Below are 23790 nucleotides of genomic sequence, written 5' to 3'. Positions count from 1 at the left end.
GGTTCCTTGTATAATATTTTTAGTTCCCGATATTACTTTTTTAATTTGTAGTATTCTTTTTCAATTCAAAGTATACTAATTTTTTAGTTTGTGGTATCTTTTTTAAGTTCATGGTATTTTTTTGCTATAAGTTCATGGTATCTTTTTTTAAGTCGGGTATCCTTTTTTCAGTTCATGGTATCTTTTTTTAAAGTCATGGTATCTTTTTTTTTCAGTTCATGGTATCTTTTTTTAAAGTCATGGTATCTTTTTTTTTCAGTTCATGGTATCTTTTTTTCAGTTCATGATATCTTTTTTTTTTTTAGTCATGGTATCTTTTTTTTCAGTTCATGGTATCTTTTTTTTTAAGTCATGGTATCTTTTTTTTTAAGTCATGGTATCTTTTTTTAGCAGTTTCTCTATCTTTTGTGAAGTTGCCAGATGCATTCTAATGTCTCAGTTTCATGCAAAATCTTGAAAATCAACAAAACGCCATGCTATCAATCTAAGAGACAAACAATAAAACGCCATGCTATCAATCTAACTAACAAACAAACATTTTGTTAATATAATTTATTTTATTCAACATTTTATTGATTAAAATGTACACAATTCAACATTACATACTATAATCCATCTTAGGCATTTCACATAATAAATTCATTTAAACCATTCATTTGAATATTCAAAAACACATGCAAGATCATCCTAATAAAAGATACAATTAGCACTGGAATGAAATGACAAAAAACTATCAAATTCAAGCACTTAAAACACAATTAAGTTGATAAAATTAAATATAATAATGGTATCTATATAAAATAGGATGAAACATGTAAAACAACTTTTGAATAGAGAAAATATTCTGAAGATATAAAATTTGGACAAAAAAAAAGGTCACTTCTTTTACAATCCAATTATTCCTTGCTTTCAACCCTTATATGAATGGTTTTAAAAAATCAACGAAACTTTGTCATGCATTTGATCAAATATACAATATATTAGTAACTAGTAACATTCTATTAATTAACAATATCTAACTTCAATTAACTAATAACTAACTACTATAACTTCTATAACATATCACATTCATTAGGGAGATTTACAACCTTATAACACATGTCATACATTTTGATTTCTAAAAAATCATAAAATTCTGATTATAAAAAAACATATTTCAATAAAGGAATGTTCAACAATTTTCAGCAGTTAATGATAAAAATATAATAATAATATATAGTATTGATAATTATAATATAACACATGGTTAAAATATTTAAAATGTCATTTATGTAAAAATCACATTAAAATTGATATGTAAATAAATCTTTTCATCACATATTTAGCTTGAGTATATGATATATAAAATTCAAAATAAATTTATAAACATGATTTGATAACTAAATTTGATTAAATGGACCGGGTTCTTTAGAAATTAATTTAAAATGAACTTTGAAAGGAACATGTAATATTCCATTATGAAATGAAAATGTTATTATCAAATTTGTAATAGATACTTGTTTGTTTATCTTCAAGACATGATTATAAGTCTTATTATGCACCTTTTTACATACATTTGTAAATGCAATAAATTGTTCTTTAAAAGAGAAGGTTGCTGAGATCAATATCTAAACATCAATGACTGATTAAGGACTTTCTTCATCTTAAGGACCATATATGTATGGTACATGTACAACATGAACCAATTCTTATAACCTAAACCTTAACCTAATTTAACACTAAGCTTGAGATAAAAGGTCCTAATCAAAACCTAATGTTTAAAATGTTGGTCCCTAAGTAAAAGAATGCCCCTGGGTGACACATTAAAAATCCTGTTTTAGTTTAGAAATAATAGGAATGTTTTTACTTTTGGAAGGATAATTCTCTTCAAATTCACTCAAATAGGTTTATATTTGATTCACACACATAAAGGCACATGCTTTGATGAATATGAAAACATTTCTAATAAGACAATCATGGTCAGTTTTGCTCTGATTTTAATCATAATATGAAAAGAAATGTGGTCTTCTTGCACATTAACATATTTATCAGAATTTTGAGTGAAAGAAGACCACATTTATTACTGCCATAGCAGTATGTAATTTAGGATATAGAAATTATAAATCTTTTATTTACATGTTTGCCATTTTCTTGTCACCGATAAAAAAGAAGCAAGTAATTTGTGACCAAAATGTCAAGCTACATAAATTATACACTGATTTATGTTTAAACAAAAACAATAAAACAAAGCATTCACAATTGTTTTCAAGACTCATGCTGTTAATATTGAACATCAAACTTTTGTCAATTCGGGTTGCATATCCAAACCTACCAAATGGACTCTTCGGAATAACTGATTCAGATGTCTCCAAAGGTTTGGAAACACCAATGTCATTTTCAGCAGTAACTCTAAACATGTATTGTTTTCCGTCCATTAATCTGCTTGGTGTTAAAGTTGTGGTTGGTGCTTTGACAGATCCCACTTTAGTCCACTGGGATCGGTTCTGTTCACGCATGTCTACATTGTATTGTTTAATGTCTGATCCACCATCATCTTTCGGTGGTTGCCATGACAGTGTGACACTATCTTTGAGAAGGTCTGTGACCTCTATTGGTCCTTCAGGGGGTCCAGGGATGTCTACAATGAAAACACTATTGTTAGTCCATTTGTTTAGTTATAATGGTTTACGTTTACACAATGTTTCTATTGAGTTTGAAAAAAAGCTAAATATCCATGTCATTTGAATTCTGATGGATAGTTGTCTCATTGGCAATCATATAACATCTCCTTATTTTCATATGAACAACAACTTTTAACAGTTTCCTTCGTTACATTTTGCCTTAGAATACTGTAAATTTAGAAATTATTGTGTGCATTTATTATTGCAAATTTTGGAAAATGGACTAAAATGCTAGATTAATTATTGAGATTTTATGAAGATCTGCATACAATTGTGTGGATCCTATATCAGAATGCAGGTTATTATCATAGTTACTCATTCATATAGATGAGTTTTCACTTTTTTGACGCTTTAATTTCCATCCAATAATTCCCCAAATATGACTGACCTGTGACCTCTACATCGAAGGTTGCCTTGGCATCACCAGCCTCATTTTCAGCCATGATTGCATACATGCCATCATCCTCTCTGGTAGCTTTCTTGACTTGTAAAGTACTTCCTGTAGGTGTGGTATCAAGGTTAAGACGACTTGATGGTTTGATGGTCTGATCATCTTTACACCATGTGACAGAAGGTTTAGGAATTCCACTCACTGTTACTGGAATTCTTAGTGATGTTCCACTGCGTAGAGTTATTAAGTCTCTGAATTTATTATCATATTCCAGTTTTGGTGCAGCTGAAATGAAAGAATTAATGTTTTTATTTAATGCTTATTACATTATAAAATATAAGTTCAGTGATAATTTTATAGCACTTTTGAAGTAAATAGTCACACGTTATGTGGTATGTTTAAGATAATTTCATTCAGCACAGTTCTTCTTTTTGCCAATAACTATGTATTATAAAGTAACAATAATGGAGAATTGACGGATGGAAATAGTTTGACTAGTAAAAAGCAAATCAGAATCATATAAGTTCATTTTACATTTTGAATCAACTATAAAATCTACATGCCTCAAAACAATTATTGGATTTGACAACAACTTTATACACATGTATTATTTTTACAGTACATTTATATTGTGAAGCTAATGTTAAATATCTGAAAGGAAAAAAAGTTTGAGCCAGATATCTTACCCTGAACCTCTAGTTGTCCTGAGGTTGAGACAGAACCTAAATCATTGGAGGCCTCACATTTGTATGTCCCAGCATCCTTCTCTGTGACCTCTCTCAAGGTCAATGAGGCTACCATGTTGTCATAGCTAGTCTCATATTTCTTAGTTGAAGGAATAGTTTTGTTGTCTTTGGACCTGCAACAGTTTGTTTTTTCCAAATTAAGTTTGAGTTATTATCTCATTAAAGGTAGCTTACCGTGAAATTAATTTGTAGAATATTATGAATCATGTCAACTGTTAATCAACACATTATTGCAAGGTTTTTATTGATGCAAAAGGATAAGAACTGTAATAAATATTAAAACTATTATTTCAATTTTACAGTTGTATTTTACTTAATTCCTCATTTTTTTTGCAGAGGTGTGAGATTAATACTTGTAGAATTGATGCAATTTACATTAAAAAAAATATGAAACTGTGGTAAATAAACATAATTATGAAATAGAGAGGACATCCGCAATAAACATTTAACTTTATGACCGATAGTGGTTCAAGTCATACCTTATTTATTTGAATTTTTCAGTTCTTAAATTGTCATATACTTCTATATCATGCAACATTAAAATCAAGTAAAAATTGTCTTGTTATATAGTTTTATATACTAAAATTGTATACAATTTCTTTCTTCATAATCGAAAGCCTAATTTAAATTTACTAACCATTCCACAGATGGTTGTGGCTGTCCGTTGATTTTACATTCCAATGTAGTGGCTTCTCCAAGTAAGACAGACACGTCTGGGATTCCCTCAAGTACTGATGGTGCTTCTCCAACTGTAAAATAACACATCAATATACTGTTATCCCATAATGTAAAAACACTATTTTCTAAAAATCTGATTGTATTACTCAATAATTTCTTATTTTATGTCTTCTTATAGATAAAAATTACACTAATTTTAAGTCATGTATGCAATTAGAAACTACTGTTGAAGTTTAAAATAATGAGACAATATATCCCATAAAACTTGTTAATCCATTAACGACTTACTTATTGGTTCCTTGGCTAAGACAGGACCTGTAGATGGTGAAGGTTTACTTAATCCAGCCTTGTTCTCAGCAAGAACACGGAACTCATATTCAAATCCTTCTGTAAGATCTTTTACAGTGAAGGCACAATCTGGTACTTGGATGTTATGTGTGACTGGTACCCATTTATGTGACCTTGGTGGTTTAGATTCAATGACATAATTGAAGATAGGACTTCCTCCATCTTTTTCTGGTGCTAACCATTTCAGAGAGATGGAATTCTTTGTAACTTCTGTTATTTCTGGCTGTCTTGGTGCATCTGGTTTTTCTAAATTGAAGAAAGAGACAAACTATTAAACTCAGTCTCCAATATCAAAAGGTGCTGGTGATTAAAAAAACTGCAATGTAGTGGAACCAATATTCATACATTCGTGTAATTGTTCCAAATATTTACAATTAATAGATATAGGAAGATGTGGTATGAGTGCCAATGAGACAACTCTCTATCCAACTAACAATTTATAAAAAGTAAAGCATATAATAAATAGTACCTGTAGATTCAGATTTTTTTTAAATGTTTTTATTCATATGAAAATTGCAATTGGTTGGGTGTCACCAAAATAAAACTCACATTAAAAAATTTGTAAGACTTATTCATATGCATCATTTCCTCAAATTATAATAATTCATCTTGCATTTTCGTACAATGTTCAACAATCACAATGATAAATGGATACAAAAATCTCTGAATTTACAGAACCTGTTTTTGTTTGCTTCAGATATTGACCCAAAAATTTTCTTTTAATGTATTTCTTACCAAATTGATTTTTAGCCAAGATTGGTCCAGTTGGTTGACTTGGCTTGCCGATACCAGCAGCATTTTCTGCTGACACACGGAACTCATATTTAGATCCCTCCACTAAGTCCATGGCTGTAAACATTGTATCTGAGAGGGATTTCTTGTTGACCTTTGTCCATCTTGTACTGTCAGCTGGTTTACGTTCTACCATGTAACCAATGACAGGAGAACCTCCATTGTTTTCTGGTTGTTCCCAAGTTAAGGTCATAGATGACTTTGTAATTTCTGATGGCTGTAGATTCTGTGGTGCATCAGGGACATCTGTAAAATAGGGTTAATAGTATTAACAATGCCTAATATATTCTTTTACAATAATGTAATATTATGAGAATGCAATTGGTTTATATGGTCATATTTTCGTAGCATTATGTTATCAAACTGCTCTATACATGATAGTTATCTTATAATCTGCTATTTTTTTAACTGGATGAATTTGATCAAACTATGATGCATTTATAGATATCAAAATTCAAAACATGTTTCTGTAAATAATTGTCTCAATTTTGACAAAACTTGTGTACATACCAAATGGACTCTTAGCAACAGTGCCTTTGTCCATTTCTGCTGGTTCACTTGAACCGATCTCATTTTTAGCAATGACACGGAAGTAATATTCATTTCCTTCCAACAGTTTCATTACATTGTAAGAAAATGTTGATTTGTCAACTTTGTCAACAGGTGTCCAGGTGTTTCTCTTGGCATCACGTTTTTCAATGATGTAATCTGTGATGTCACATCCTCCTGTGTCAGTGGGTTGTTCCCATGACAACAATGCAGAATCTTTCTGGACTTCAGGCACAGATAAGTTGTTTGGTTTGGATGGTTTGTCTATAAAACAAATAAGGTATGGTTGAAAAAAATTCTTATTTGTATAAATGATTGGCTAGCATGCTCTAGAGGGTTTTACATATATGTATTTTTTTTCCTTCAATAAATTTAATCAAATATTTTGAATAAAAAATTGATATTACCAATACAAATCAAAATAATTATTTCATACTTATTTTCCTTAAAAAATATTCCAAAAGTACATTGTAAAAGATGACCAATTTAACTTCATATGAATCTAAAATATCATTTCCAGTTTCAGTCTGAAAAACAGATATTGACCTTTGACAACAACTTCAAAGTCAGCTTCAGCTTTTCCAACAACATTTTCTGCTGTAATTTTGTAATTTCCAGCGTCCTCTAGTGTGGCATTTTTTATTGTCAGGATAGAGAACTCTTCTGTTGTTTCCATTGTCAGACGTGGTGATTTTTCTATTGTTTCTCCATTTAAAAGCCATGCGACTTTAGGTGATGGGATACCACTGATATTGACAGTCAATGATAAAGAGCCTCCTGCCTTGATGGACTGTTTACTCTTCAGTTTGTTGTCATAATCAAGTTGAGGGAGAGCTGCAAAGAAAAAAAATCTCCATAAACATTTCTTTTTAGGTATTCATTCATTTCAGACATTTGTGTGGTAAAACCTCAATAATGAGATATATTGTATGAATGTCTGAATTGATGGGGTCCTTCATTTCTTTATTCTTTTTTTTTTCAGGTCATTTTTCTACATTCTTGTTTTCCTTATCATTCTCTATCATTTATATTTTAGCACCCCATTATTCTCTTTTCTTAATTTTTCTAAAGCTATCTTTCTCTATTCTTTATTTTTTTGGTTAATTTTTGTGTAGATAAGGGCCATCATCTGTAAACCCAATTCAGATTCTCTGGTATGCTGTATGTTTTGGTTCTTTCTGAATTGTATGTAAACAAGTAAAAGCATAAAAAGTTATTTCAACATCTTATTATGAGAAACCAAAACAAACTCACTATGTACAGAGAGTGTTCCTTCTGTTTGTACTTGTCCAATGATATTGATTGCTTGGCAACTGTAAACCCCAGCATCATCTGGTTTGGTTTGATGGATGGTTAGGCCAGCAACCTCATCTTCATAACTCATCTCATATTTAGGGCTCTTCTTCACCTCCTTTTTACCCTTAAACCTTTGGTAGAAAAAAAAATCATATATAGTTTTCAGTTGGTGGTGTATTACTATTAAAGATGCCACCAAAAAAGAAGCATTGGGAAGACTATAAGTTTAAGTTTTTGTAGTTCAACTAATTTATATTGAGTTGTTACCTAATGCTCAAAATAAATGATTTATACTTTAATCAAAAATATATGAAAAACTAAAAACATATTTCTTTGCACATTTATCAAATTTGGTTTAAATTGGAAATGATAGGCCCAATCTAACACCATGCAATATTTTGTAATTGTAAAACCACTTACCATGTGATTTCTGCCTCTGGTTCTCCCAGTAGGAGATCACATTCTAGGGTGGCGTCATTAGGTGATACAATGGTTGTATCTTGTAAGGGTTCCAGGAGTTTTGGTGCTTCTCCAACTGGAAAATAAACCATACATCAAATCTCAAATATTTCTTATTACATAGAAAAATTAAGATAAATCTGTTATAAAAAAGGAAACTATTTTCTTTCAAATGAAAATATATTTGAAAAGGTGAATGTTTACATACAAATAAAATAGAGCATACAATCATTCAGTAAAGATCATACTGATGTTGTTTCTTTTCAAATTGGAAAGAAGTTAAAACATTTTCATTATCATGACAAATGAAACATCTTGACATTTCAAATATATCATGTATACCATGTTGTAAAAGTTAGATTTAACAGTAAGACAAGAGGCTGTCACACCGACAGCAAACCGGATTTATTTACATTTATTTGTGTCCTGGCAATATCACAAGAACCATTACTGATGAATGGTGAAAGTGAAAATCATCAATATCAAATTTGACCTCCATTTTGTCATCAGTATCAACATTTTGAAATAATAATATTTGAAAAGCTTAGATTGAATGGTTCATGAGTAAATGCAACAACGTGAATGGAAACGTCATTTTACGATCTTTCAAGAACCATAACTCCTGAACAGTAAAAGTCAAAATCGTCATTATGGAACTTGACCTCTATTTTGTCATCAGTAACAACATATTAAAATTTCAAAAGCTTTGGTTGAATGGTTCATGAGAAAATGCACGGACACGACGGGAAACACCATTTTTCAATCTTTCAAGAACCATAACTCCTGAACGGTAAAAGTCAAAATCGTCATTATTGAACTTGACCTCCATTTTGTCATCAGTAACAGCATATTATAATTTCGTAAGCTTTGGTAGAACAGTTCATGCATAAATGCACAGACACGACTGGAAACTCCATTTTTCAATCTTTCAAGAACCATAACTCCTGAACGGTAAAAGTCAAAATCGTCATTATTGAACTTGACCTCCATTCTGTCATCAGTAACAACATATTAAAATTTTAAAAGCTTTGGTTGAACGGTTCATGAGTTAATGCACGGACAACATTTGATTGCCACCTTTCAAGAACCATAACTCCTGAACGGTAAAAGTCAAAATCGCCATTATTGAACTTGACCTTCGTATAGTTGTCAGTAATAACATATTAAAATTTTAAAAGCTTTGGTTGAACGGTTCATGAGTTAATGCACGAACAACATTTGATTGCCGCCCGCCCGCCCGCCCGCCCGACCGCCCGGCCGCCCGCCGTACATCCCCAAATCAATAACCGACATTTTTGTCACAAAAATCCGGTTAAAAAGGAATAACATCCTAACACTTACCCAAAGGAGCCTCTACTTTAACAGGTTTGGTTGGTTCTGAGGCCTCACCAACACCTGCTTTGTTCTGTGCTGCCACACGGAACTCTAACTGACTTCCCTCCTTCAGACCAGTCACACTGAATGTTGTCTCCATCACAGTCTGGGTCTCATTAGCCTTCAGCCAACGGAAGGCATCAACAGGTTTGTATTCAATAACATAATTAGTAATAGGAGCACCTCCATCTTCAGCAGGTGGAGCCCATTTCAGAGCAACTGAGGAGTTGTCAGTTCCCATAATTTCTGGGGACTCTGGTTTTCCAGGTTTAGCTGAAAAGGAGTAAAATAAGTAACAGTGTAAAACAAAATGTTATAAGCAATATTAATGCTCTAAGCTACATTGCAAAACTATTTCTGTTAGAGACAATAATTTACTGCCTTCTCTGTATAAAGCCACAGCTAACCTTAATAATTTTAAGTCTTTTTCAAAATTTGATAAAAAAGGGGGAACAACTTACTCCATGGATTCTTGGCCTTGTATGTTTCTGATGGTTCACTAGGATTACTGGGTCCTGCTTTATTGACAGCTTTGACCCTAAATATGTAAGTATTGTCTTCAACAAGGTCAGAAAGGTCATATGTTATTCCTTCTATCAGATCTTTGTTGACAGGAGCCCAGCGAGGACTGAAGCCAGATTGTCTCTCCAGTTGGTAACCAGTGATTGGAGCACCTCCATCATTGGCTGGTGGTTTCCATGACACTGTACAGGATGTTGCTGTAATATCAGATGCTGTTGGTGCTTCAGGTGCATCTGGAACAGCTGAAAAAACAGTTTTAAACAGTAATATCCAAATCCATTACCATTGTGGTCAGTTAATTCAAAATTTATTTATGTTTAAGATTTGAAAATATTATGACAGAAGACTGAATTAAAAAGAAAAGTAAGATAAATACAAATCATTGTGTCAAACTTAGATCTTCTCTTGTATCAAATATAAAAAATGTAAGAAAATTAGGAAAAAGAAAGTTCTGCCAAGTTGGCTAGAAATCACATGAGGCCAAAAAGAATATATTTTAAAACTTTAATGAATGTATCTGATTTAACATTATAAAGCATACTGTCACTTACTGAAAGGATTCTTGGCAGTTATTGGTTCTTTAAATTCTATTGGTTCACTCATTCCTATTTCATTCTGAGCAAACACACGGAAGTAATACTGGTTTCCTTCCAATAACTTGCCAACAGTATACTCTAGGTTCTTGACCTTGTCAACTTCCTGCCAAGATCGTCTGTTAAATTCACGTTTCTCTATGAGGTATCCAGTGATGTCACTACCTCCATTGTCCTCTAGGGCCTCCCATTTTAGTGTGATAGAATCAGCTAATATTTCTGGTGCTGTCAGATTTTGAGGTGGGCTTGGTTTATCTGTAATGAAAATGATATGGAAAACATAAATTTTAATTCCACTTGTAATTATATTTGAATAGCAAGGAGTAAACAAATTTAAAATAAAATATTAAATGTAACTGAACAATTATCAAAATTTTTCCATATATATCATTAATGTATTCATTCATCATATTATTATAATCCATATGCATTTGAGTAACAGTATTCAAATTAAAAACTTTATTTATACCTAGTACAATCATTTTGATGTCTACTGATGTTTTTCCTCTAGGATTCTCCAAGGTTAGTTTATAATTTCCTGCGTCTGGCCTTTTGGCCTTTGCAAGCCTCATTGTGGTCATGTTGTGAATGGTCTGTGTTTCTAATCTCTTGTCCTTGGGTAGTTCCCCATCATTAAATGTCCAGATGACCTTGGGTTGGGGATTACCCTTGAATGGTATTTCAAAAGCAGTAGACTGACCAGCCTTGAGTGTGATGGTCTCCTGGAAGTTCTTGTCCAAGAAGAGCTCAGGTGCAACTAAAATAAATCAATGGACACTTTAATTCACATTCTTGGACTGCCATTATTAATTTAAAAATAAACTGTCATAAGATTAAATAGATTATTATTCATTGGATACCAATTTGCGTGGGTTTTAAATGTACCGGTTAACAACTAAATGTTCAAAGAAATACAAATTTGATCAGGTTGTATGCAGACTTGTGCAAAACCATGGTATCACATATCAACAATCCACAAAAATTTGAACCCATGATAATAAATGAATCCACACTAGTCATCATATAATACTGGTACAAAAAATCCAAAAGGTCTACTACTTTTTAGATATTTTAGATATTTAGATTTTTGAGTTATTAAAAATTGCATTTTAATTTTCTATATGTTTGAATTGTTAATAGTAAATGTTTGCTAAAACAAACAAACCTTCTACGATGAGTTCTGCCTCTGAGTTCTTTCCCCTTGCTATGATAGAGTAGTCTCCCTCATCTTCACCGTCTACGTCAGAGATCTCTAGTCGATGTACCGGACCCTCGACCACCATCTTGTATTTTTTATCTGATGGGAGAGCTTTGTTGTCTTTAAACCATTTGGCTGTGATATTAGGTTTCGATAGTTCACATTCAAATATTGCCTTGGATGGAATTTCATGAACTTCTACGTCGGTCAGTTTTCTGACAAATTCAACTGCTTCTTCTAAAATGTTAAAATAAGTGGTTTTAGGCAACACCAAAAAACATCCCAAAAAACAAATAAGAAATAATAGTAAAACTTTTCAACTGAAGGTAATTCATAGTCAAAGAAAAATGTTTTAAATGTCTTTTAAGTTTTGATACAATTAAATGAAATCTTTCTTTCTCTGCCTTTCTAAAAAATGTAATCAACTCCATCAAGATCTGTACCATATTTTATTTTTTTTGTTCCACAGATATTATTGCGTACTCATATGACCATGTAAAATAAGTTTTAAAACTAAACAACATACCTTCAACAAAGAGTTTTGCTTTGGATACTTTATCTCCAATCTTTACAGAGTATTCATTTTGATCATCCATTGTGACCGACTGCATGACAAGTTTGTGTGTGTTCTTATCACAGGTAGTTGTTATTCGGTTGTCCTTTGGTAGTGGTTTGCCTTTACATAACCATTTAGCTGGTAGATCTGCCCTGGAAACTACACATTCTAGAGTAGCTTCTTGACCTTCCATGACCTCAATATCAGAAAGAGGCTTTGTAAATTGTAGAGGTAGCTCTGTAGAAAAAATAAGAATGTATCATTGTAAGACTACATTTAGGGGACTGATGTGTGAAAATATCCTTTAAAATTTGAAAAAAATTATTTTTGACAGAAAAGAATCAATAAATGCTTAGAATATTTTTGAAATAAAAACTAATGAATTTGCCTGGTAAAAGACTAAGAAATACTTTTCTCGTAGCTTATAATTGCCTTATGGATTGGTATTTAGCTTTTTCTCAAACTAATGCTGAGAGTTGTTGTAAATGACAAGGAAAAGAAATATTTCATGTTTTTCTAAACAACTGAAAAATACGAAAAAAATGACCATTAACTATTTACAAATTTTATAATTAGACATTCTTTATGGTTTACCTTGAACTTTGACCTTTGCTTGAGAATATTTGTCCTCTATTTGGAATTTGTAAAGTCCAGCATCTTCTAATGTTGCCTCTGTAATCTTCAGTGTGTGAACAGTCTCCTGTGTTGTTATATGTATGTTCTCTGAGGTTTCTACCTCTTCTTTGTCCTTGAACCATTTGGCCTTAATGTTTGGTTTGTTGACCTCACAGGTCAAGATCACTTGTTCCTTTTCACTGACCTCTACTTTTTGTAGTGGTTTCACAATTTTCAGAGGTAGTTCTGTAAGAATTAATAAAAAAAAAAGCTCTATTAAGATTATGTGTTCAGACCATTTAAATAACCTTATAAATTTTTAAACTTCATTAACCTACAACTGATTATACCATATTTTTTTCAGAATACAAAATGATGAAATAAAGAGATATAGAACTATCACCATGTGTGAACTTGCCATAGTGACCAAAAGACAAGGATGTGAACAGGTAACTGAAGGAGCCTTCAACAATGAGAAAAATTCATCCCCTAAAGCAATGCTATAAAAGATAACAAAATATAAAACAAGTCAAGAAAAAAAAACACAGTCTCATTTATAAGCTTGTTTAATTTCAATTAACACCAGGGGTTTCAACCTTAAAAAATGGTTGAATAGTTTTAAAATCCACATTTAATCTGTAAATGGACCACAAATTAGTTAAATTTCATACTTCACAGTATTATCAAAATGCTAAAATATAATTCATAACTAAAATATAATTCATAACAGCAATACTCATGCAGAAATACATATCAGTGGCATTGTTAACCACCAATATTTGAAGATCAGATGGTGATCAATAATATATAATAATAAAAGGGGGAGGAGAGCTGTAGCCCCAAACTAAACAAATTTGTAGTGGATCTGGTAAATATTTGTATCAGCCACAAATAAAGCTCCTTAAGGAAGGGACCTGGTCACCCAAGCTAATTCTAATTACCAGTAAGCTATGTTAATAAACATTTTTAAATTGAAGGCAATAAGCATATCAAAATTGGGGTGTAAAATTGTATCTTATATTCCCCTTTTTGAAAATTAACTTCATTCATAGAATTTTTTCCAGAGTAAAAAATTATTATCAGTCTCTGTGCAATTTTCCTACATAAAAAAATGTGACATATTTTAGGGAACAGCCACCAACAGAGATTAAATGCATACAATCTGAATAAAGTAAGTTTATAAATAACAAACTTTGATCATGCAAAATATCATTGTGAAAATATTGGTTAATATCTTTGTGTATATTGGCCTACATTCAAAACGGAATATTTTCTTTCAAATATCACTAAAGATTTCCATGCTGTGAAACTGTTATAAATTGAGCTATCTCACTAAAAAGTAGTTCTACGGTGATTTCTAGCTGCCTACGAAGATGTATAATAGTTAATATTTTTATTTTCCATTCTTTTTATACCTTTAACCCTTAGTCTAGCAGTGGTTTCTTTATCATCAATTTTGACAGTATATCTTCCAACATCTTCTTTTGATATTTTAGGCAGATATAAAAGATGGCGTGTGCCATCCACACGGATGTCATAACCATCAGAAACAGTTATAGGCTCGCCATCTTTGAACCAATTAGCTCTGGCCCAAGGACGGGAAACTTCACATTCAAACACAGCAGTTCCCTTCTCTGGCACAATCAAATCATGCAGGTGAGTCACAAGCTCAGCTGGGGGTTCTGGGAAAAGTCACATGATAAAATAAACATGAGGAATCTGGGATTGCAAAAGGACGATTCTATCAGCAATTTACAAATTAATACAGTTTCAATATTAAAACAGAAATCATGGTTAAAGGGATTTATTAATATCACATTCTTCTAAGGTCAAATAATTCAAAAAAGTTTTAGAAATAATTAGACTGATTCATCAACTCATCCTAAAGGGCCTTGTCACTCCAGTTCAATACTAAAGCAAACAGCAAAATTCACAAGTTCCTTTTTCACACACTGAAATTAAAATTCTTGGTAGAAAACTCAAACATGCTTAAAAACTCCAAACCCTTACCATCAACAAGTAGAGTAGTGGCACATTTGGCTCCTTCAATGGTTACTGAGTATTTCCCTTCATCTTCCAATGATGTGGAGTGAAGTATGAGTTGGTGGATGGTGCTATACACAACCAGTTCTACTCGGTCTGATCCAGTTATTTCTTGGTCGTCAAGGAACCACTTAGCAACAAGATCTGGTTTATTGACCTCACATTCAAGTGTGGCTGGTTCCTTCTCCATAACCTGTACTTCCTTCAATGGTCTCAGGAATTCTACTGGTCCCTCTGTTAATATAAATGAACAATCTTTAATATTTGAATTATATAGAAACAGTTGACCAGTTTGTGTCATGCTCAATTTATTCACTACATACCCTATTCCTGAATTTGTAAATACATGTACCTTTTTAAAATAAAAGACCTAATGGAAGATTTTTAAATTACCTAGGAAAAATTCAGGATTAAATTTTCAGAGTTTGTGTATATTGTAGACAAGGATACTTTCAAAATTAACAATGTTATAAAAAATGTGATTGTTTTTTTTCTGGGGTAATCAATTATAGCTTTGAGGATTTATAGAACTTGAATGTACGATAATAGGTTGGTAATGCAGGGAAGTACATTTACCTTCAACATAGAGTTGAGATTTGGATGTCTGTCCGTCAACCTCTACTGTGTACTCGGCCTCATCATCTAATACAGCAGATTTTATGATCAGACGATGGGTTTTGTCATAGGTAACAAACTTAACATTGTCATCCTGTTTCATTTCTTGGCCATTCTTGAACCATTTGCCAGGTTTGTTTGCTTTAGACACCTCACATTCCAAACAAACGGTTTCTTTTTCAGTAACAGTGACATCAGCCAATGGTTTAGTGAATTCTGTTGGTAGTTCTGATAATACAAACATCAGTTTGTAGGGACTAATTATATATAAAGGAGATTGGGACACATATTTTGATAATAGAACTAATGCAAATTAGCTTTTGGATGGGATTTCTAAATACAAATATAACTTATAAATGATTTTATAATGGCAGAAGATTTTAAAATTGTATCAATGTATGAAGTTTTGAAATTGTTATAATTCTTATAAAATAAAAACAACATGAAAATACATATGATATGACAGGCTAAATATAAATTTGGCACAGAATTTCATAATTTAATTCCTCAAAAACGATATTATATCAAATTTCATGTAATAAACGTGTTTTTGGATTAGTATACATTGACAATAGATATGAATTATCTTATGTAGTTTCTGAGAGAGTTAAGATACCCACCTTCTACAACGATCTTGGCCTCGGTTGACACATCACCACACACCAATTTGTAGACACCAGTGTCATGTAGGTTCACATCAGTCAGAACCAGTTGGTGTGTGAACATGTCAACATTGAAATGAATGTGTTCATCAGGCTGTATTTCTTTGTTATCTTTGAACCATTTAACAGGTTTGTTTGGTCGAGTCAGTTCACATTCTAAGATGACTTGTTCCTTTTCTTTCACAGTGACATCCTTTAGAGGTTTCTTCACTCCAGTTGGTAGTTCTACAAATAAATCATTGTTATTCATATCTTAAGATGCTGTGCATGTTTTATATCTGTCTTTTAATCAGTTTCGTTATCTTGTTTTTAAAATTCTGCAAAGTTTGGAAACAAAAATATTGTATCAAACTCTTAAACCCTTATTTATGATATACAGCTTAATTAAAGCGAAAAGAACATAAAATTCAATTGCAATGCTGGCAGGTTATTGCTAATTTGAAGAGAGTAATGTACTTCTGTAAAGATTTTTTTTACAAGTGACAAAATCAACCCATTAAAATCTAATGAAAATAAAACTGAGAATGGTAATAGGGAATGTTTCAAAGAGACAACAACCCGATCAAAGAGCAGAAAACAGCTTAAGAACACCAATGGGTCTTCAACACAGCAAGATATCCTGCATTAGGAGGCTTCAACACAGCGAGATATCCTGCATTAGGAGGCAGGCTTCATCTGGTCCTTAACAAAAATGTATTAGTTTTCCATTAGTTTTCTGGTTTGAATTGTTTTACATTGTCATTTCAGGGCCTTTTATAGCTGACTATGTGGTATGGGCTTTGCTCATTTTTGAAGGCCCTATAATTGTTAATTTCTGTGTCATTTTGGTCTCTTGTGGAGAGTTGTCTCATTGGCAATCAAACTACATCTTCTTTTTTATAGTTATGTGAAAAGGATGATATGATGTGTTACCTTGAATGATGAGTTTAGCTTCTGTAGCCACATCCCCACATACACATGTGTAATCTCCTTTGTCATCTAGACTGACATTGTCTATTGACATCTGATGTGTGGACAGGTCAGCAGAGAAGTGGATGTGATCATCAGGGACAATATCCTTCCCATCTTTTGTCCATTTGACTGGTTTGTTTGGTTTAGATAGTTCACATTCCAAGATAACTTGGTCTTCTTCCTTGGCTGTGATGTTTTTTAGAGGTCTCTTGAACTCTGCTGGTAATTCTGTGGGAAGCATTATTATATTGTCATTCTGAGCAAACATTAGATATTTGTCAATACAAACGTTAGACAATCGTCATTTTCACACATTTTATATCTATGCTGCCTTTTTCTAAAGTGTGATTGTTAGGTTAAAAAATCATATTTTACTAACAATACTTCAAACATTCAATATATTTGGAACATGTCCTTAAACCTTTTTGATTTGACCTTATTTTCCATGCCATTTTTATTTGATTTTTTTTTTAACTGTTTATAAACATCCTGGGATGTTATATTTGTCAATAAGAAAGTAAAAAACATACCATCTATACCAAGAGTGGCCTCTGTAGTTACAGAGCCACATACACAAGTATATGTGCCACTGTCCTCTAGTGTGGCATCATCAATGATGAGCCTATGAATGTTTCCATCAGATACCAGTCTGATTCTATCACTAGGTACCAGTTCCACACCATCTTTGAGCCATCTAACAGGAATATTTGGTTTGTTCAGTTCACATTCCAGTATAACTGAGTCTTTTTCTTTTGATATCTTGTTCATAAGTTTTTTGATAAAGCTGGGTGTCAGTTCTGTAAAAAAATGATAAACATACAACTTAGTTTATGCTACTTTGGTTCTATGAGACTTGATTTTTCAAAAAGAATCCTTTAAAAAAATCTATGATTATCTTAGAAGTAAAAAGTCCCATCAAGAGTACAGATATGGATATATGATGACTTACATTTTGACATTATATTTTCATATCATAATTAGAACCTGAGAGTCTTGGGTTTCCATTGACCTGAGAATTTTTCAAACCACACATTAAGTTGTTATCATTTGCTTACGTTATGAAATTTCTTATTTTCTGTGAGCTTACCTCTGATTCTAATAGCAGCAGAACTTTCAATATTCTCGGTAATTTCGATGGTATATTCGCCCTCATCCTCAGGGATAGCTTCCATAATCTGTAGGACATGCCTATAACGATCACATAATATCTTGATACGATCGCTAGGTGTTAATGGTTTACGATTTTTCAGCCACCTGACCTTGACATCTGGGCGACTCAATGTACATTCTAGTTGGATCATTTCGCCTTCGTTTACGTCAGTATCACTCAGTCTGTGAGTAAATCCGGCTGCAGTTTCTGTAAAACAAAAGATTTTAAAATTCAATTTTTTATTTGTCTGATCTTCTATTTTTGAACATAAAGAATTCATATTAAACTGAAAGACACTTCCTGCTTATTTATTATTTTTTTCTAGATACTTATAGGTTTGTAAGTAAAAGTACATTACCTTCTATAAGAACCAGTCCAGTTGACTCCTCTGAACCAATCATAATGGTGTATTCAGCTTCATCATCTAAAGTGACGTCTGGTATGGTGAGGATGTGACGACAGCCATCAACTGTAATCTCATAACCATCAGTGATAGTTATCTGTTCTCCATCCTTCAGCCACATAGCAACAACTCCAGGCTTGTTGACCTCACAAACCAAGGTCAAAGTGTCACCTTCCACAGAGTTATATCTCTCACTAAGTGGTTTGGTAATTTTCAGTGGTTTTTCTAAAAATAGAAGTAAAATATGAGAATTCTTATATCTGCTATATATATTGCAAAACATGAATAAATAGTGGATGAAGCCATCTCAATATGGCAGTTTTAAAATCTGAATTTTGATGTATGTAAATTCAAACAGAGTTATTGTACATACCTTCAACAAACAATGGTGCTTTGCTAGTCTTGTCCCTGACCTGTACAGTATACTCTGCTCGGTCATCAATGTCAGCTTTGGGTATAATCAATTTATGAACCTTGCCCTTTGATTCAGTTTGCATATGGTCAGATGGGACGATTTCTTTGCCATCTTTGTACCATTTGGCTGGTGCCATTTCATCAGTAGTCTCACATGTGAAGGTCACGCTCTCTCCCTCAAGGACAGTGGCTTCCTCCAGAGGTATGATGAATTGTACTGGGGCCTCTAAAATAATCAATTCATTCATATCATCCTCAACTGTGCAATAAAAATTTTAATTAATTCACAATGTAATTTAAAACAAATATATCCAATGAAATGCAACAAAAAAGACCCCATTTATTTTGTATAAGCATGCGAGTCGAGTATACTAATTATTCATTCATTAGTACGGGAAAAACATGCTATTAAAGGCATAACATTTCTTATAAATAATTTACACACACTTTCAATATCTTTCAATTTTAACACTTAAAATGTTTCTTGCTTGTTTTGAACAAAATTTACTGTACATCAAGAAATTTGTTTGATATTTTTAGATGTAGGAATTTTACTATGTCTACTCTGCAGACATTTTACTGGCTCATTTTAGCCCCAAATCACAATCATAATGCATAAAAAAAACAACCCTGAATATGGTATATGAAAGTGGAATCACTTATAAGAACTTCTAGATATCTTCAAGGCCAGAAAAGGTTTTTTGACAATATACATAGCTCTAAATTATCCCCATTATAGACAAGGTATAAATAAAATTAACAAAGAATACCAAAACCTTCCATCAAAACTTTAAAACATTTAAAACAAATCTAACATTTTAAATATAAACAAAGACAACATCTACCTTGATAAGCATCTGAGTTAAAGCACAAGTATTCATTTACTTTATCTCATTAATTGGAAGAACAAAAAGCATAAGCATATGAAAGCAGGATTAGCCTTCTCTTTTTTCATTTCATTGAATTTATATATTTCTTTTTCTAGAAAAACATGTCTACTTATAGAAGGAATGGTAATTACATCAACAGAATTATTTTGAAGGTGAATTAACCGGACTCAACTGTTTGTAAAAATCATAGTATATAAAACATTCAGTTTAATAACTTCAAGTTTTGTACAATATTGGGCAATTAAAAATAAAAGATTTTGGCAAGAGTGCAATTACGAAATGTATAGCTTTACAAACCTCCCATGGTCAAGTGGTCACCATGCATATTTCTTTTCCGTCCAATCACAACACAGTAACTACCATAATCAGCCATGCATAAATCATGAATAATTAAACCATGCACACATTCAGCTTCTACGAATTCATACTTGTCAGACGGATATAATTCATGCTCATCTTTGTACCAATCAACGAGAATATCACTTTTTGATACAGAGCACATAAATGAAGCTATTTGTTCGTGTCTTTTTCTCAATCGACTGACAGTTAGTGTCATATTAAGAGGTAGATCTGGAAGGCAAAAGTCCCATGCACACAAAATATGTAAAATTCATATCCATATCAAGAGCAGATACATTCATTTTAATAAAATATACAATTTTTGTTTAATAATTAAAAAAAAAAAGTAAATATCACAGATCCTTTATACTCTCTATAAGTCTATTTTCAATCATTAGAACTATATTCTTTTTTATACATTTTTTTCCCAAACAGCTTTAAATGGCTCAACCATCCCTTATCTTCTTACTATTCTATTCTATGTCTCAAACTATATATTTTCCCTCCCTTTTCTCTAAAATAAAACTATAATCAAATTCCTATGCTGCCAAATGTGTTTATCTTTGAAAAATATATTTATAACCTAATGTCATTTAAATGTATCACAGAATTAATTTTTCAATAATCAAATATCACAAACATGCAATAAATATATAAATAATCTTGAATATATGAATATATGTATGTACAAATATAAAGGTTAAATATCTTCATAAATTTGCAAAATTTAACAATTCACTATCACAGAAGTGTTTTTATCAATATATATTTCCCTGAGATTCTGAAAAATGATCCGAGTCATCAATATCACTTTCTACTCTACTGTACATCCCCTCGACCAACAAAAAAGCAGATGTGCGCTTATCACCAACAATAAGGGAATATTCTGCCTCATCGTCAAAATTTAAATTGACTATTGTTAAACTGTGCATGCAACTATCCCATGTCATTCGATATTTTTCTGAATCTTCTAACACATCGTTTCCTTTCAGCCATATTGCTTCAGTAGTGCGACCAGAAAGTTCACACAACATTGTTGCATTCTGCTGTTCAAAACCTTCCGTTTGTTTTAGAGGTGTTACTATGGAAACGGGTGATGCTGGAAGGAAAACAGGGATAGACACACATCAAACACAAAATGCAAGAGATCACAACATGCATAAAACATACACATCCAGAAGATAAATAGACAATAGACAATTTAACGCAGATTTTCAAAAAGTTTCCAGGTAATCATTCGTACTATGATCTCGGTTATTCTCATCAAATATTATTTTCATTGATTATTAATATTAAAAGAAGGACTTGTGGTATGATTGCCAATTTAAAAGGGAGTGGATGTTAAACTGACTTTTGAACAAGATTTGAATATTCCAAATTATCATTACAATATAACAAAATGATACAAAAATATCTAGGATTTTTAGATTAAATCCAATTAGGTACATCTTCTGGACGTGTATTAGTGATTAATGACTATTTGATCAAACATTTACAATCATTCATCTGAATATAAATAGAAGTAATATGCTTGTTATGGCATAAGCATGCAAAATGATGATAAAGTCATTTTTTCTGATAAAAGTTAAACAGTGTAATAATTAAATACATGTCAATTTTAATTGTCGTCAAAGCATATCTCTTTTATTCCTCAGCTGTAAAACTCAATTTTGTTTTCTTAACTTTTTCTTCAAAATAAAGATCTTAATTTCTGCTTTTTCTGTTTCCTTTTATATTTTAAAATGTGTATTAATAATTCACACAATATATATAATTTTCCAGTAATATTTTAAACTGTTCAGAAGTGCAGAGATTCTTTTATATAAAGTTATTTATGTGTTTTCATTAATATAAAGCAACAAAGAGAGTTTTGAAGAGTGCAGGTTAATGTCTTATACGATCTTTCCTGAAGAATTCATTTGCATATTGCAAAGACAGCCATTGCAAGAATCATAGATACAAGAAAATATATAATCAGAAGTACACTGTTATATGCTTTTTGTATAAATTTTCAAAATACTGTTGTTTTCTTTAGGTCTTTAGGAACAATTTCAAAATATGAATTCTTCCCAATAAATAAATAAATTTTCCTTTGTTAATCATCTTCCAAAATGATGTATACAAACATGTTATTAATGTGTGTAAAAAATGGATTCATTATGCTTTTGACATAAAATTATCCTTTTCTGATATAAAAGTTGAATGAAGAACATTGTTTCAAAAACAGATTTGATAAGCTTCCAATTCATTTTAAAAGACTGAGTAAATTAAAATAACATTATATATATTTATCATAAATTCCATCTTTGTAATATAAAAGTTTTTAACAGTATTTTGAATCGAGGATGTTAGTCCTTACCCAGTCTGTATATAGTATGTGTACATTATATGTGTACATGATATGTGTAACACAGTGCTTCAATTACCACTGCAAACAATGTATAAATAATTTACCATCAAGATTCAGCTTGGCTGAACTTCTACTGTCACCCACGACAACTGTATATTCACCAATGTCGGAGTGATCAGTATTATTTATGACTAGAGTGTGCATCTTTTTCTCATCTTTAACCACATGCTTGTCGCTAGGCAACAAAGGTGCGTCATTATGGAACCAATCAACCGTCACATCTTCACGGTCGACCACACACGTAAAAACACATTGTTGGTCTTCCTCAACAAACTGTTCTGTTAGTTTAGCAAGGAATTCAACAGGAGTATCTGAGGAGAAATTCATGCCAATAAAATATCATGCTCTTTCAATACACAGGTGCCATATTAGAAAATCTTATATAGAAATATTCACAAAGTACAAACATTGCATTTTGTGTCCTAAAATCACAAAGCATAGCAGTTATGTGTTTTTATAGCCAGTAATCACAAACATGGCAAAGCACAGCTGTTTAATTTTATTTTTTTACCAGTAACACTGTACCTAAGATGTTACACATGTAAGCAATATTAATAACATTAAAAAGTTATAGACATATTGCAGGTGAATATCTCATTTAAATCTGTGACACAGTCATGCTTATTTAGACAATATGTATCCATGGTTGTGAATAAAATCTAATTCAAAAAGGAGGAAGCAATATTCAAAAGCTCTTACAAATTGTATATAGTCATGCCATGACATACCTTCAATACTGAGTTTTGCTGTAGTTTTCTGATCTTCGACCTTTGCTGTAATTTCAGCAGCGTCTGATAATGAGGCATCTTTTAGACGGAGTTTGTGTACTGTAGCTTCAGTGATAATTTCAAACTTATCATCATCAGTGATTTCTTTGGCGTCGGCAAACCATTTGACAGTGGCGCCCTCTTTGTTCACCTCGCAAGTCAACTCTACAGTATCTCCCTCCAAAATTGTAGCATCTGATAATGGCTTGGTGAATTCAGGTGCCACTTCTGAAAGAATAACATTTGGTACTAAAAAAAGCCCTTATATTTTATTAAATAACTATGATTTTAATTTTTAACAGTCAGATGTACAAATGCAAGTTAGTTCAAAATAAAATTTCCCAAGATTTTTGTAATACAGAATAGTGT

The 23790-nt window shown here is 31.9% G+C and overlaps 1 protein-coding gene across 11 annotated transcripts in view; it reads right to left on the bottom strand.

Moving 5' to 3' along the window:
* Nucleotides 1-23790, bottom strand: part of LOC139503691 (titin-like) — a 284829-nt gene that overhangs the window by 59572 nt on the left and 201467 nt on the right. For 5 of the 11 annotated variants that reach the window (XM_071293520.1, XM_071293521.1, XM_071293524.1 and 2 more), the window contains 27 exons: nt 23383-23649; nt 18975-19241; nt 18557-18826; nt 18136-18405; nt 17579-17845; nt 17010-17276; nt 16056-16322; nt 15397-15663; nt 14788-15054; nt 14193-14459; nt 12757-13023; nt 12133-12399; nt 11574-11843; nt 10878-11165; nt 10367-10663; nt 9755-10057; nt 9261-9566; nt 7881-7995; nt 7419-7591; nt 6711-6998; nt 6126-6428; nt 5559-5861; nt 4764-5069; nt 4435-4546; nt 3738-3910; nt 3049-3336; nt 2312-2617 (listed from right to left, as the gene is read on the bottom strand). In XM_071293520.1, the coding sequence (XP_071149621.1) occupies nt 2312-2617; nt 3049-3336; nt 3738-3910; nt 4435-4546; nt 4764-5069; nt 5559-5861; nt 6126-6428; nt 6711-6998; nt 7419-7591; nt 7881-7995; nt 9261-9566; nt 9755-10057; nt 10367-10663; nt 10878-11165; nt 11574-11843; nt 12133-12399; nt 12757-13023; nt 14193-14459; nt 14788-15054; nt 15397-15663; nt 16056-16322; nt 17010-17276; nt 17579-17845; nt 18136-18405; nt 18557-18826; nt 18975-19241; nt 23383-23649 (7041 nt within the window). Of the gene's footprint in view, nt 1-2311; nt 2618-3048; nt 3337-3737; nt 3911-4434; nt 4547-4763; nt 5070-5558; nt 5862-6125; nt 6429-6710; nt 6999-7418; nt 7592-7880; nt 7996-9260; nt 9567-9754; nt 10058-10366; nt 10664-10877; nt 11166-11573; nt 11844-12132; nt 12400-12756; nt 13024-14192; nt 14460-14787; nt 15055-15396; nt 15664-16055; nt 16323-17009; nt 17277-17578; nt 17846-18135; nt 18406-18556; nt 18827-18974; nt 19242-20202; nt 20476-22698; nt 22966-23382; nt 23650-23790 lie in introns of all 11 variants that reach the window. The other 6 variants (XM_071293518.1, XM_071293526.1, XM_071293528.1 and 3 more) reach the window with 3 other exon arrangements.

Source organism: Mytilus edulis, chromosome 14 (assembly GCF_963676685.1).
Source record: "Mytilus edulis chromosome 14, xbMytEdul2.2, whole genome shotgun sequence".
NCBI lineage: Eukaryota > Metazoa > Mollusca > Bivalvia > Mytilida > Mytilidae > Mytilus > Mytilus edulis.
This window is presented reverse-complemented; position numbering and strand designations above follow the sequence as displayed.